General features: G+C 38.1%; 1 protein-coding gene across 1 annotated transcript in view; it reads right to left on the bottom strand.

Annotated features, from left to right (window-relative positions):
* BIRC6 (baculoviral IAP repeat containing 6) overlaps positions 1-15,061 on the bottom strand; it is a 320,172-nt gene that overhangs the window by 269,622 nt on the left and 35,489 nt on the right. Inside the window, 3 exon segments of the mRNA XM_073338417.2 lie at positions 2,241-2,466; positions 4,741-4,890; positions 11,216-12,610. Of these exon segments, the coding sequence (XP_073194518.1) occupies positions 2,241-2,466; positions 4,741-4,890; positions 11,216-12,610 (1,771 nt within the window).

Here is a 15,061-nt window from a genome sequence, read left to right as displayed (position 1 = left end):
AATATTGTATTTATTTATATGACTACATATTTTCCATACTATTCTGCATTCCATTCCTTGTGCCTCCTATGACCTTTTTTGTTTTTTTTTCCCCACCATAGCTGCACATTGAGCTGTCCACAGCAATTCGCAGGTCATTTTCCCAAGTTGATTCAGAACTGGGCAAGATGTATGAACAGTGCAAAGTTTTCTCCCAGCACTTTTCATATATCTTATGCATGCATGGAGAATTTTTTTTTTCCCCCTCCATTTAAACTAGCTAAATTTAAGTTTGAGAAAAGCTTGGAGTAGAGAAGTCAGGGAAACTAGACTCTTCAAGCAATGAGCTAACAAGAAGCCACATGTAGAATATCTGGTTGGTCCAGTAAATTTACATGATATGAGATTTTGGAAAATCTATGCGATTTAGAGAACATAAGAACATCAGAGCTGCCTTACCGAGTCACACCAGAGTCTAGTTTACCCAGTAACCTGTCTCCAGCTGTGGTCCTTGCTAGAACTTCAAGGGGAGTGTAGGGAACAGAGCAATTATGGAGTGATCCAGCCCTGTCTTCCACTCCCGCTCTGGTAGTCAGAGGTTTAGGGTCGCTCAGAGTATGGTGCTGCCATCTTGGCTAAGAGCCATTGAACTTATCCTATTCTTTTTTGAACCCACTTATACTTTTGTCCATCACAACATCCCATGCCAATGAGTCTCTCAGGTTATTTGTGCACTGTGAAAAAAAGTACTTCCTCTTGTTTGTATTAAGACTGCTGCCTATTAATTTCACTGGGTGACGAAGTGTTTTTGTCTTTTTCCATACATTCATGATTTCATCGACATATATATCATATCTCCCCTTACTAGTCTTTTTTTGAGATGACTAGTCCTAATCTTTTTAGTGTCTCCTCACATGGAAGTTATTCTGTACCCTTGATCATCTTTGTTGCTCTTCTCTGAACCTTTTCCAGTTCCACTATATCCTTTTTGAGATGGGGCAACCAGAACTGGACTCAGTATTCAAGGTGTGGGAGTACCATGGATTTATATAGTGGCATTATGATATTTTCCGGTCTTATTTTCTATCCCTTTCCTAATAATTCTTCACATACCTTTCATCTTTTTGCCTACAGCTGTGCACGTAGCAGAAGTTTTCAGAGAACTATTCATGTTGACTCTTTCTTAGGTGGTAACAGCTAATTTAGGACCTATCATTTTGTATGCATAGTTGGGATTTTTCCCTACGTGTAGATTACTTTGCACTTATAAACAAACAATTAATTTCATCTGTCATTTTCTTGCCCAGTCACCCAGTTTTGTGAGATCCCTCCAACTGCCCACAGTCAGCTTTGGACTTAACCATCTTAAATAGTTTTGTACCACCTTCAAACTTTGCCACTTCACTGTTCAAGCCCCTTTTCCGGGTCATTAATGAATATGCTGAACAGTACAGATCCTTAGAGGATCCTGATGCTGTTCACCTCTGTCCACTGTGAAAACTGACCATTTATTTATTCCTACCCTTTGTTTCCCATCTTCAACCAGCTCCTGATCCAAGACCTTCCCTCTTAACCCCTGGCTACTTAGGCCTAGTCTACACTAGGAAATTAAGTCAGTATAACTACAGTATGACTATGTCACTGAAGGATTTAAAAAATCCACACCCTTGAGCAATGCAGTTAAACCTACCTAACCCCCAGTGTAGACAGCACTAGTAGACAGGAAAATTCTCCCGGCCGCATAGTGACTGCCTCTCTGGGAGATGGATTGTCTACACCAACAGGACAAGCACTCCCATCGGAGTAGGCAGCATCTTCACTGAAGACACTGTGCTGCTGAAGCATTTTAAGTGTAGACAAGCCCTCTGTTTCCTTAAGAGCCTTTGGTGAGGGACCCTGTCAAAAGCTTTCTGAAAAATGCAAGTACACTACATCAACTAGATCACTCTTAACCACATGCATATGACTCCCACAAAGCACTGTAATAGGTTGATGAGGCACCTGACTCTTCCCCAACAAATCAAATAGTTTCCAGGTCCACTGAGACAAATACGGAAACCTCAAGCAGGGGAGTCAATGCAAAAGATCAAGAATGAAGAGTTATATTAACATTTTAGTTTTTTGTTTTTAATTCACACACTTGTCTTTGCAACTATTTAAAAAATAAATTAGAAGCAAGCTTATACTACTACACCAACTGCATCATAAATTAGTCACACACACACCCACCCCCGTCCTTTTTGGACTATTACTCTACTTACCTATCTGTCTGCAGCTTCCAAGTCCGAGTATGCTGAGCTGCATCTCCATGGTGTTGCTGATGTAAATGTTGAGGATGCCGCCTTTGCTGCTGCTCCTGTTGGACTTCCACCCAGCATGGAGGTACAGTGGCTGAAAATCGTGGGGTCAAAGTCTCAAAACGGGTTAATTCCACCAAGGATGTCAATGTTTCAAGGGAAAATGGTTGGTCCACCAAAAGATCGACTCCTAATATTTGTTGAAGGAGACAAAAACCAACAGGTTTACTACATATACTTTCCTCTCCAAAACATCCTAGACCAAATTTCAAAATTATCCAAGCTATTCTAACACTAGAAATGTTTGTATGAAGATTTTTTTGAAAAAGGCATGGAAAAAAAATAGCTAGTTTTGAAGTCAGCATACCTAAAAGCAAACTTGCTCAAAAACTTTGATTTTTGCACTTCAGAACGTTTCTTTTTAATATCTATTGACCCACTTCATGACAAAAATCTTTCCATTCAGAGAAAACTGTTGTGATGGATGTGGAATTGCTATGTAATAATCTAAAGACACTGAGGTATAATAATTTTAACACTGTTCTCTACATGAAATACCCCAGCTGCAGTCTCTCGATGATCTAAAGCTATTGTTAAGTAGAACTAGTTTGTATAGTGTAATCTTGATGAGACCAAGCAATGGATAATCATAGCAAGGTCAGCTTCCATGAAAAAACTGAATACACCCATTTCACCAAGCACAGAATAAAAAAAGGCTAATTCACACATCACCTGATGATGCAGGGTTACCCTAGTTCTAAAAAGCTCCCTAAGATGCAAACGTGCGTGTACGGTGGCTCTACTCTGAAAAGTGATTATTCAGAGATTTCAATTTACATCACAGATCTGCTTCTTGTATACTCAGTCTTTGTTTTGTGACGAAAGTTATTTTAACTCGTTAGCACTACAGAGCCAACATAGGGGAGAGTAGAATTCTATTCCTTCTTGTGTATAAGAAATCGTTTTAGTAAAACGATCATTTACACCTGTGTCAACCCCAGTTATGGCAGTGAGATACACAAGTGTAATTTGACCTGCTAAACATTTAATAATTGATAAGGATATATGAAAAGGTAAAAATCCAGGTAGTTGTCAACTTACACAGCTGACCACAAACTATAGGCTTGTCTTCACTGTATTAGCTTAAAGTGAAAAATGAGGGGTGCCCCCTAACCGGACTCCCATCCACACACAACAGCCTCTAGTTTGAGTTAAGGTGGAGGTTTAAACTCAAGCTAAGTGATCTGTTCAGAGTATATGGTTTGACATATGTGAGATTCAGATGCTTAAGCTCCTAATGCAGTAGAGATGTAGATATGGCCTACAGCTGAAGCTAGCTCATTTCAGATGCTAATCTGATCACATTACCAGTGTAGTTATGCTGTGCAGTTTATCAAATCACTGTGCATCTCCAGTGTTTCACAGTCCAGATGCTCACTCAAGCTAAGCTACAGTGAAGTAAGTCAACTGTATTATCTTGAACTAACTGCTGCAGTGAAAACAAGCCTTAGATATGATGTTTGAGGTGAACTGGATATTGGAGAGGTAGAGCCAGCTGCTTCCTTCGGTCTGGGGAAAGGAGTAAACCTTTCCAGCTAGCAACCCAATATCTGAATGAAGCTGCAGCTTGGAACAAGGTTAAATCCCAATAAAGTTGGGAGAAAAACTTACAGGAAGAGGGAAACAATCAGAAGAGTTTGCAGAGGCTATACTAATAACCCTAGCTGAGGGAACGCACCTACCATTTGTTAAAGTCCAGGTCTGTTCTGAAAAAATGACTAAAAATGACATTGAATTCATTGTTTAGCAGATCAATAATTCTACATGAAAACATCTTCAGTTTACAATTAAAAATACTTTAAAAACTCCCAGAGAGATGACCATAACTTTATTCTAGAAAGCCAGGAATCTGTACAGAATAAATAATCTCCATTCTCTTTTTTGCCTAATAAATTTCATAATTTGAAATATTTTCACACCACAAAAAGGCTTCTAAAATACACTAGAAACTCTAGGACCTGAAGAATACCAAGTCAACTCCAGTATTCAGGCTGCTATATATGATTTGTCTACCCAATTTTATTTTTAAAATGTTATGTTTATGTTAGACTGAAGTATTATATAGCATCTGTATCATAAATTCTGCCATGACAACAGTTAGAGATTGAACAGATGATATTAATTCGACATAATGAGCTTACAGGCTTATTTAAGGGGTGTAGAAAGTTTAGCTTCGGCAGTGATAAAACACTGTCACTTCCACATTTATCCCCCACCCCACTTCAAAGAACAAGCAAAGATAAAATTAACTGGGAAAAATACTGAGTTAGGGTATTTTTGCAGCCAGCATTATGAAACCGTGAACAAGACTAGACTACTGATGACTACTTGACATGCTTAAAAAAAAAAAAAAAAAACCACACACCACAATATATTTTGTTATGTTTAAATGTGAATGGTTTACCTGTAATGCCTGGACTAGAAGGATTAGATAAGGGCTTCATGCCTTCCGATGATTGCTCTACCCCTTTAGAAAGGGATCCATCCACAAGTATATCAGCTTCATCTATATCATCACAGGTTCCTCCAATTTGAAGGAAATGAAGCTCTCCACCTAAAATGTGGTTGACATTAACAGAAATAGTTTGAAACAAGTTTATGTCAAACAAGCATATATTTCCTCAAACTCACTTTTAGTTAATGAGTACATTATTTGGTCATTACATACAGTAGTTGCGAAGCATCTCAAGGCTCTTTGTATATTTAACTTTACCAGAAAAAGTAAAGCAACATAACCATGCAAATGTTCATTCCATCTGCTAATGGTTATGAATGAAAGATCAGCCAGAGAAGTTCCTTCAACACCCAAAAAGACAGCTCAGTACCCATGAAAAAAGCCAAAAACTCTTCAGATTAGCCTTTTCGTAAGTATCATACAATTCAAATCTTGCCATAATACATTGATACAACAACATTTCAACTGGAAACCCATTCAAAACAACTCAATATATTCTCTATAAAATACCACTTCCTCAACTTCTTATAGTCAGGGCTATAATCCAGGAAAAATCCACTTGTCCACTAAATTCTAGGTGTGTAGTAATCTTGCCTTGGCAAGAAGAACCTAGAGATGAGTTTCTGCAGATTTTTAAGCTTTTATTAATAAACTTAAATGCCCAACAGCTATAGGATCTCTCTGCTAAGTACCAGAAAAGTTAACATAATTCCCATTGGTTTGCTGCTGGTATTTGGAACTTTTGGGTAGCTCTTGCGAACCACGTATTTCTCACTGTTCTTTCTTTGGAAAATATAAAGTTACCTTCCTTATCTGTAGTTTTATGTTCTCTTAAGTCAGAATTTAAGATGTGAGAAGAAATTTCTTTCTTACTCCCATGCCATGGAGAAAGTTTCCCCCAATCCCAACACACCTTGCTTCTATCTGCTCCCTCAACAGGCACATATGGAACACTGCACCAATATCCATCTCTACCAGCCTAAAAATTTCTCATCCAGGGACGCTGGAACAATTTGTATAGTGGGGGTGGTTCAATGGCTCACAGCAAGCTGTAAACCCTGTATATGATGGAAACCACTTCAAGCCAGGGGGTGCAGCAGTACCCCCAGTACCACTAGTTCCAGTACCTATGTTCTCATCTGTGGCAGCAGGCAAGAGTGCCACCCATTAAGATTGCCTGACACTTCCCACTGTAAGATCCTGTTTTCAGCTGCTTAGAATTTTAGCAAAGCTTAGCTGCTTGGTCTGAAATGATCTATACTGGATGTCTGCCTCAGGATGAAGTCCTTAGACATTTTCATCCTTTTTGTTCAGGCCTATAGGTACACCTGACTTGTTCCAGAGTAGAGCTCATACAACAAAAGTTTCACTGCCCAGACCACATCTAAGCTGAGTAGGTCTCTTCCAGATGCAGAGGTTTATAGTTCAGAAAAGGGTAAGAACAGACCGATTCAAATGAAAAACATTATTCCATTTGGGGCCAAGTTCTGAAAACTTCATGGGCACCGCTTTAACTGGAAAATTGTATATGCAAGTTTCTTGTCATCTCCAGCTCCCCAATGCCCCTACCTAATGCGATTGCTGAAAAGGAAAGCCTTTTTATAACATAGGAAGTATGTGATGATGCCCCTTCCCATTGGTTCAAAACAAGGGGGTTGGTAAGAACTTGTAGAATCAACTTAAGGGATCATTGTTAATTTGGCCTTTGAACCAGTTGTCCTTCACACATCCCTGTATATTATCAGAAAGTCTATACATTATGCCTTGTTTGAAGGTTTTTTCATTCCCATCTTTAAGTTTCCACCACTTAGGTCGCTCCGGTACTCAGATGCTTCCGAGACCTCTGTGTTCTGAAGTTCAACAAGAAGTCTGTGCCATCACACAGTGCATTCATCAGGTATTACCTTACAATTGATTATTCGTGATCTCTTATCCTTAAGAAAGGAAAGATTTTGGGACTTGTTTCCTCCACTGGTTTAAGTTATGAGAGAGCTTTCTCTTTTCTAAAGCCATGTGTTCACAATCACCAAATTCAGTGCCAGACAAGTCTGTATCCCCATTGAAGTTTCTGGTTCCAACATTATAGCCTTCCTGCACTGTTTCATATCCAGCCTTCACATGTCCAACATGTGCATTTAGATTTTGTAACCCTTCACCAGCACCTTGACTTTGCAAGCTTTCCATTTGGTCTCTTATACATGTACCACATTTACTCTGCTCTAAGTATCTGGCATGGCTCCAAACTTCTTCCAGTCAGCGTTCCTATATCGCAACTTGCAGATCTCAGCTTACTCGCTCATTTCCGTAACTTTAGCTACCCTTGCTCCCCTCCCCTAACACCATTCCTAGTCAATTTTCAATGCCACTTCACTCCCCCACTATTGACTTTGTCCCCCAGCCCAAACATACAAACTCTGGGCTCTTGCCCAATGATGAGTTCTGTGCTCCTTTCACTACTCTGTCAATTAATTCAAGCTCTGGTATAATGTTTGAACAATGTGAGTGTAATGGGAAACACAGCCTTCCTGTGAACACTGGTGTGAAATTGGATGACATCCTAGAAGCCCCTGAAGTTAAGACCTAAACCCAAAAGAATGCTTTAATTTGTTACCGAGTTACTGAATTTAACTGCACTACTGTTCATTACTAACACAGTTAATATTATTTGCCACCACTAAGAAAGGTTAATCATCAGGGTTTGTCTTCACTACCTGCCAGATCAATCCAGCGGGGGTCCATTTATTGCGTCTAGTCGAGACACAATAAATCGACCGCCAAGCGCTTTCCTGTCGACTCTAGTACTCCACCAGAGCAAGAGGCACAGGCGGAGTCGACGGGGGAGTGTCAACTGTCAACTCATTGCACCTCGGTGAGTGAAGACACCTCGGTGAGTAGATCTAAGTACGTCAGCTTCAGCTACGTTATTCACGTAGCTGAAGTTGTGTAACTTTGATGGATCCCTCCAGTGTAGGCCAGGCCTCAATTTACTGTAAGCTTGCAGGATTCCGTTTGGTCACTATCATAAAAATACGTCTCATTCATAAGCAGGATATATGGCTTGAGCACAAGGCACAGAATAATGGAGACAGATGCAAACACTTAACTTCTCACACATGTAACTACAATGGGATGCATACATTCTAATTATGAATGCAAATTAACAGACTATTTCTGTACTTACTGGCAGTTTTGAAATGGAATAAAGAAAATTAGCTTTTACCCTGTTGTTCTGTTGGCTCTTGGCAAGTTGACCTGACAATTTCGACAGCTTGCCACCTGGGAGTTTGAAAGTTTCACAATTCATGAGTTATCCATATTTAGGAAAGGTTCTGGGTTTTTGAATATGAAACTTGTAATTTCCTCCCTCATTACTCAAAAAAATCAGGGAACTGATCTTGATCAAGTTTCCCCCAAAAAATATTCATTTTTGAGCTTAGGCCAAGTCAAAATTGAGTTTTCCATACAAAAGGAGTAAACAAAACAAAAAAAAACATTAAATGAAATTTCCAATAAAACATTAGAATAATATTTACCAACAATCCAACACTAATATATGGTTACAGAAATCATTACAAACCATTTCTGAAACCACAGAGTATCACGAATTTTACACTCTATATGGACTACTAATGCATTCTGCTCAATCTAGATTAATAGCATTAAATCTGTTAGCAGTTTTCAAAACAGTCAACATTTTCAAAATGCATTCTACCACAAAAAAACTTCAATCATTTTCCTCCACCTATGCATTCTGTATTAAGTAAGTAGCTTTATTTTCAGGTTTCAGATGGATTCCTCCAGCCTCCCTGCTTTCTAGCCTGGTGGAGAGCGCATCTGCAAGCTTTGTCATCTGTTCAATGTGCCAGGAAGAAGGTTTCTAAGCTACCTTTCAGCTACATATTACAAGTAGAAACATTAAAAATAGTACCAGTGCGACTGGAAGCACCAATTATTATTGGATAGCTCAGTTAAGATCAGCATCAACTTGGTATCATGGTGACCCCAGAGAACAACAGAACTTAAATAGCAATTTAATGCATTGATTTTTTTTTTACCTGAAAGATTTAGACCAACACAAGAGGGAAACAACACTTCAGATACAGAATTTGATACAAACACAAGACCCCCCCCCCCCCCGACTTCCCTTACCACTCACATGTGTCAGAAACAATCCAGAAATTCAACTAGGGCTATCTAATCCAAAATATGTAACGTATGGGAGTGGAAATTTAAAAAAATAAAAACAACAACACACTTCGTTCCACAATGACAAAATTATGTAAACTAACACCAAATAACTCAATTCTTAGTTGTGATTTCCTTGCAAGTAAACCATTTCATCAAAATCTTTTGCAAGACCCTTAATGAAGACAGAAACACTAATTATGGCAAAGGCCACCTGAAAGGGCCTACTCTCCTCATGGTATAATGAATTGTTACTAATAAATTTAGGCAATAAGACTGTCACCACTTTGGAACAACAGGAAAAATATATGAAGAAAAGCCAAAAACCTCATCAATAACTTTAATCAGTCGGATCTCTCTCCACTTAAGGAAAATATAAAAAGGGGAGTCAAGCATTGGAGAGTATGTAGAGGAACAGGGACCTCTCTGCATATATACTGGGAATGATCTGTTTTGAAGGAAAACAGAATTTTTCAGATAAATAAAGTTAGGTGACCGACCCGAAGAACTCAGTGATTCTATTAGTTTACAGTCCAAAGGAGGTTACTGACTCAGGAAAATGACATAACACAATTACTATTAGCAGCCAGATGTGCAACAGCTCATTTTTGGAAAAGGACAGCTCTCCCAACATTAATGGCATAAAGAAGTAGAGCAGAGTATGAGAAATTCTTTCAATGAAAAATGTGTCAGACTTTACACATCCAGATCAGGTACATTTTGTAATGGTTGCTATTTCTGGAATTTGAACAGAATACATGGACAAGAAGTTGACCAAACACAAGCGGGTATTTTTAAAGGTAATAAATACAGATTATGAATAAAATTCCTTAATACTGGTATGGTAAACTCATGTATATTAAGAATGACAAAATAAAGTTTAAAGAACTGTAAAAAAAAAAAAAGTGATTATCCAGACTTACAATCTGGCCAGAATATTGTGGTTAATAACCCTAACTCTTAAAAAACTGGCATGGAATCTTTAACCACAACACTTCTGTTATATCCTTCAAAAAGACAGCACCAATATCAGCAAAATATATCCTAACATCATGCAGAGGCACAGATTTAGTGCCAATTCAGAGACTGAAACAAAATACTTTCTCCTCAGAATGACAGATTTTCTTGAAACGCCCATCTACAAATTGACCAAAACCAATCCCTTTTAGATTTCATGATATCAAGATCATTGCCAGACATGCTTATGAACAGGAAGCCATCAAGGCCTTATTCACAAAATGCATTTTTTCCCTTTATAAAATGTTTTGAGACAAAGTTAAGAACTATTTGTAAATGTTAAATGAATTCAGTCTTAATGAAGCTTCAAAAGGACTCATTTCACAAAGCTTAGGAAAGTTATGAGAAAAATCTACCAAGAAAAAAAATGGAGAGAGAAAAATGTAAATAAAATAGAGTACTTAAAGCATAGATGGTCAAAAAGCCATGATTCCACAATCAAGAAAGAGGATAACTTTGCCTAAAAGCCAACCCTGATTCAGTGGCAAAGTGAAAGCAGCAATTAGAAATAACAAAACAATGGGAAAAAAGGGAAACTGATAGCAAATCAAAATAAATTAGAAGTTATGAAATACAGAAAATTGATATGGGAAGCTAAAGACATAGGGGGAAACCCATGGCTAGCAGAGCTAAGGACAATATGGATATTAGCAACAAAAGAAATTCTAGCAATTGTATAAGCCTAGATGGAGGTGGTAAAATTATTGTTAATGATGAAGAAAAAGCAGGAGTTGTCAATAATTATTTATGTTCCGTGTTTGGAAAGATGCATGATATCCTTTTATTACATGAGGATGTGTATTACTTTCTAGTACATTAGCAACTGAGGAGGATGTTAAACAATGCCTGCAAGGGATAAACATTTTTAAATCAACAGACTCAGATACCTTGCACCCAAAGAGTCCTAAAATAGCTGGCTGAAGAGATCTATGGCCTGCTGTGTTTTGTTTATAAATCTTGGAGTACAGGGAAAATCCAGAAGACTAGGACAACAGAATTATCAATACACTGCGTGCACCTAAAAAAATACATTCCAGTTTTAGAGATATCACCTAAACTTTAAATGTGGAATAGTGCTAGAACCAGGGGTGAACTTGAGAACATCCTCAATATATGACCCTCAAGACCACTTTTGTAGTTCTGAAACACAGTCAACATTCTACCACATTTAACATTTGTCATTTTATTATAGCGTTTATCACTTTTTGAAAAAGTTTCTTACCTTTGGTGCAAGCACACAGTCTGTCTGTGCCCGAGCAGTATATCACAGAGACAAACATATCTGGTTCCTCATTGCCCTCCTTTTTAGGTGGCTCCACTTTGGCCAGAATTTCAAAGTTCGAAAGATCTAAAATTTTTACAAATCCTCCCTGAGTAGTTATTACCAGGTGCCCAAGAGTAGAGATCTCAGATTTTTTCTCTCTCCCATTACCATTCTTAGGAGTTACATGTATTTCTTCTACAGGCTCCTCACACTCATCATCTCGATTATCCAGTATATCTGGTGGGAGCAAAATTAGTGAGGTAATTGTGTCCTGTGGGTCTTTGATATGCTGGATTTTTATTGGTTCCTCCTCTAGAGTCACTATTCTAGTGGCATAGTTCATTTTGTAAAGCACTAGATATCCACCACTAACATTTCTCTGCTCAGGCTGAATTATTAAAGGAGTTTGTACATCTGCTGGTGACTCGTGCTGGATCACACTGATATTTGTGCCATTCACAACAGCAAGACTCGACTCTAATTCACTCTTCCTTCTGTTACATAGTGCCGAATTTAATTTATTTAAATTATTCAAGGCCTCTACTTGATTTATTGCACTCAGGGATTCAACAGGGCATGTCCGTAGTCCTACTAACAAATGAACTCCATCTGCACAAGGAGTGATTGAATCTACACAAAGGTTCTCCTCCTCTGCAAACTTAGGCAGTCGCAGGCACTGAACCAATGTCCCAGGCTTTGGAACCACAGAGTTCCACTTATCAGAGTCCGGAGAAGTTAGATTGGCTGCTGCATCTGCGAATTGTTGAATGTAAGTCACAGGTGGATCCTGCAACAGCAACTGTTCCTGACTGTCCAGCTCCATCTCAATGATCTGTGGAACTGTAAAACCATCATCATGTAAACTTTTACTCATAATATTGTTCATCTGTGAAAAGATTTTTCCTGCTTTTTCATCAGACTCCTTAATGCTGTAAAGAAGCAATATTGGTAAAGTCCTCCTTACCAGAGGGGAATTCAGTTCTGAATTAGTGCAGGATTCGTTGTCAGTTGATCCCTGCTCTGATACACTCTCACCTCGAGTCCTGCTTAAACCATCCAGTGATCTCTGAGAGTTAATACTAACGGGGGAGGTAGCAGGTGATTTGTATGTTAATAAACCCCCAGCTAATAAACAAGGAAAGGGAATGTTGTGTTGTTCCAGATGCTTTTCCTTCATCTTTTCACTCTTACAGTTAGCTAGACAGGGATTTGCCCCAAGTTCTTCTAGATCCTTAACTGTGTCTTCAAGCACATTTGCAACGATTTCCCACTGAAGTTTCTCAGGCTGCTGAAGAATGCTCAGGGCTGTTACATCAAGGCTCACCTCCATGGTTTCTTTTTGTGATGTATGCCCTTTAGAACAAACAATGCATTAGTAGATATCTATATAGCTATACAGAGAGATATTCACCATAACCTAAACCAAATAAATATACATTATAGACTAATTCTATTAACTAACCATTTAGTCATTTCTCTACGTACCTTCAAATACAGAGGATACAAAAATGTGACATTTCCATACCCGGGAAAAACCTAGAAACATTTATTCCCTAAAAGTTAACCACTGTCCTTTAAATAATTAACAAAATTCAAATCAGAATGATAGAGGAAAAGAAACTGAAGACTTTCCCAACAAGCCAAACTTACCTTCCTTAGTGGCTGTCCATACTTAAACTCATAAGCCACTCAAGTGGCTCTGCTGTACACACACCAATACCCTCTCCGGCTACCTAGACAGCCCAGTATGACCCCCTCAGAAGGGCAGATTCAACTCCCACTCCTAGCTGATAAACCCAGCTACACTACCGCCATATTTTACAGTTCGCATCAGCTGACAAACCATCCAGCAAAACACCCCTGCAGTATTCCTAACGACCAATCATAAAATATGAAAGAACCACCACCAACACTGAAATATGACCTGGTCTAATTAAACTGGAACAATGCAAGGATAAAATTTAAAAAGGGACTCCGAGAAGTCACAGAATCTTTGCATTATTTAGTAAACATGAATGATTGCAAACAAAGGTCCTAGGTTGATACCAAACCAGGAAGAAGAGCTGAAGGAAAATAAATCCTGAGCGTCTTCTTTTCCAGCATTTAAACTTGAAGATCCAGATTTCTTCACCTCAAGTCTACTCCCTTGTACTTATGCATTATGATATATTTAATTACATGATCACAGTTTTCCTGCAAGAACCCTATCTCATTCAGAGTGCAAACTGGAGAATGTAGAGCGAGTGAGGCAGTTCTAATCTCCCTCCCCACCCCATCCTTTGACATTTCAGTGAGGACCCCAACCTTATTCCCTTTGCACAGAAAATGAAGAGGTCTTGCAAAGAGCAGCTGTGATCATGTCATTAGCTAGCAAAATACATCTATACAAGCAAATAGAATTAAGATTTAGGGGACTATCTTTGTCACTTCCTGACTTTCAAGTGTTTCCCTTCTAAAGCTTTAAACAAGTTTTATTTAATATAAAAAACTGATAATTTTTTTTTTTTGCAAGATTTCTACTTCTCAACAGTACAAACCTTGTTAGAAATAAGCTGAAGCTTTCCTTTGCCTCAGTTTGAGAGGTTATTTTATTGATAGTCATGTAATCAATTTGTGGTATCCAATAAAGATTATATTAGATAACTAAGTCAGATAAACAAAAAGGAATATTCAAGTCACATTTTTGTAAAGTTGAATTTAACTACTGGTATTCCCCTTAACTACAAAAATTCAGCTGCAGTAAGTTGATCATGGCACCCTTTTTGCTGCTCACCCCACTACTCTGCTTCAGACGGATACCATTCCCAGATATTACAATTATACATTTAGTTCACCTCTCAGTCTTAAAAGGTGGTCCCTCTAGAATGAAATCAGGTTTAAACTGCAGTTTTTATATACTCCTTTTTAAGGACAGAGAAATTTAGCCTTCAGAGATATGAATGTGGTACATTTCACAAACACTGTTCAATCCAAAAACTCTTGGAAATTCAAGGTTGCTGTGAGTATCTCACTTCTGAATTTCCTGACTTTAGACTTTTTAAGTTTGCTCCTCACTCCCGTCCTACTTATTCTCAATTTACCAACACAACTGAGAATGAGCACAGCAGTGAGTTTACTCGTCCCCTCTTCTCTACCTCCTTCCTTGCTTTGTCTATAAAACATCATGCAAAATGGCATGATATAAATAAGTCAAAATCTGAAAGACAGCAAAGTTATCTCACTGTATTTTATTCTTTTCAAATAAAAGGCACTAAAGAGTATTTTTTAAAAGGTATAGTTTTACATCTCAATCTTCACTGTTGCAATACCACAGGGGGGAAGAAATGTCAACTACAGTCAATAGTCTTTTCAAATTCCTGTTGTCCTTGTCCAGCAACTGTTCATTTAACCAGTGATGTGTAAAAGTTATAATAAAATTAAATGAAAACAGATAATGCAGACAAGCATGACAAGAATAAAAACAACAAATCCTGTACAGACTCCAGTTAGGTAAATAAACATGAAGGTTTATACCTACTGGTGAGAAACAGCAAAAAACAAACCCAAGAATCTTTATAATTCAATATAGCATTTGGGTCCTTAGTAATTTTGTCACTACGGAAAAAGATTTACACAACTGAAAGTTATTGTACAACTGCTAAAGTTGACTTCTCACATTTTTATTTTAAGTCTCCCACAGAACTATGTATTTCCTCAGTTCCAGAAATGGGACAATCCAGACCCAAACGCAAACTATCAATATTTTGCTTTCTTTTTTACTTTAGCTTTGAACTTTATGTGCTTTTTTGGTTACATGAGCTATTC

Source organism: Lepidochelys kempii, chromosome 3 (assembly GCF_965140285.1).
Source record: "Lepidochelys kempii isolate rLepKem1 chromosome 3, rLepKem1.hap1, whole genome shotgun sequence".
NCBI classification, from domain to species: Eukaryota; Metazoa; Chordata; order Testudines; family Cheloniidae; genus Lepidochelys; species Lepidochelys kempii.
The sequence above is the reverse complement of the archived record's forward strand: the minus strand, read 5'-3'. Positions and strand labels throughout refer to the sequence as shown.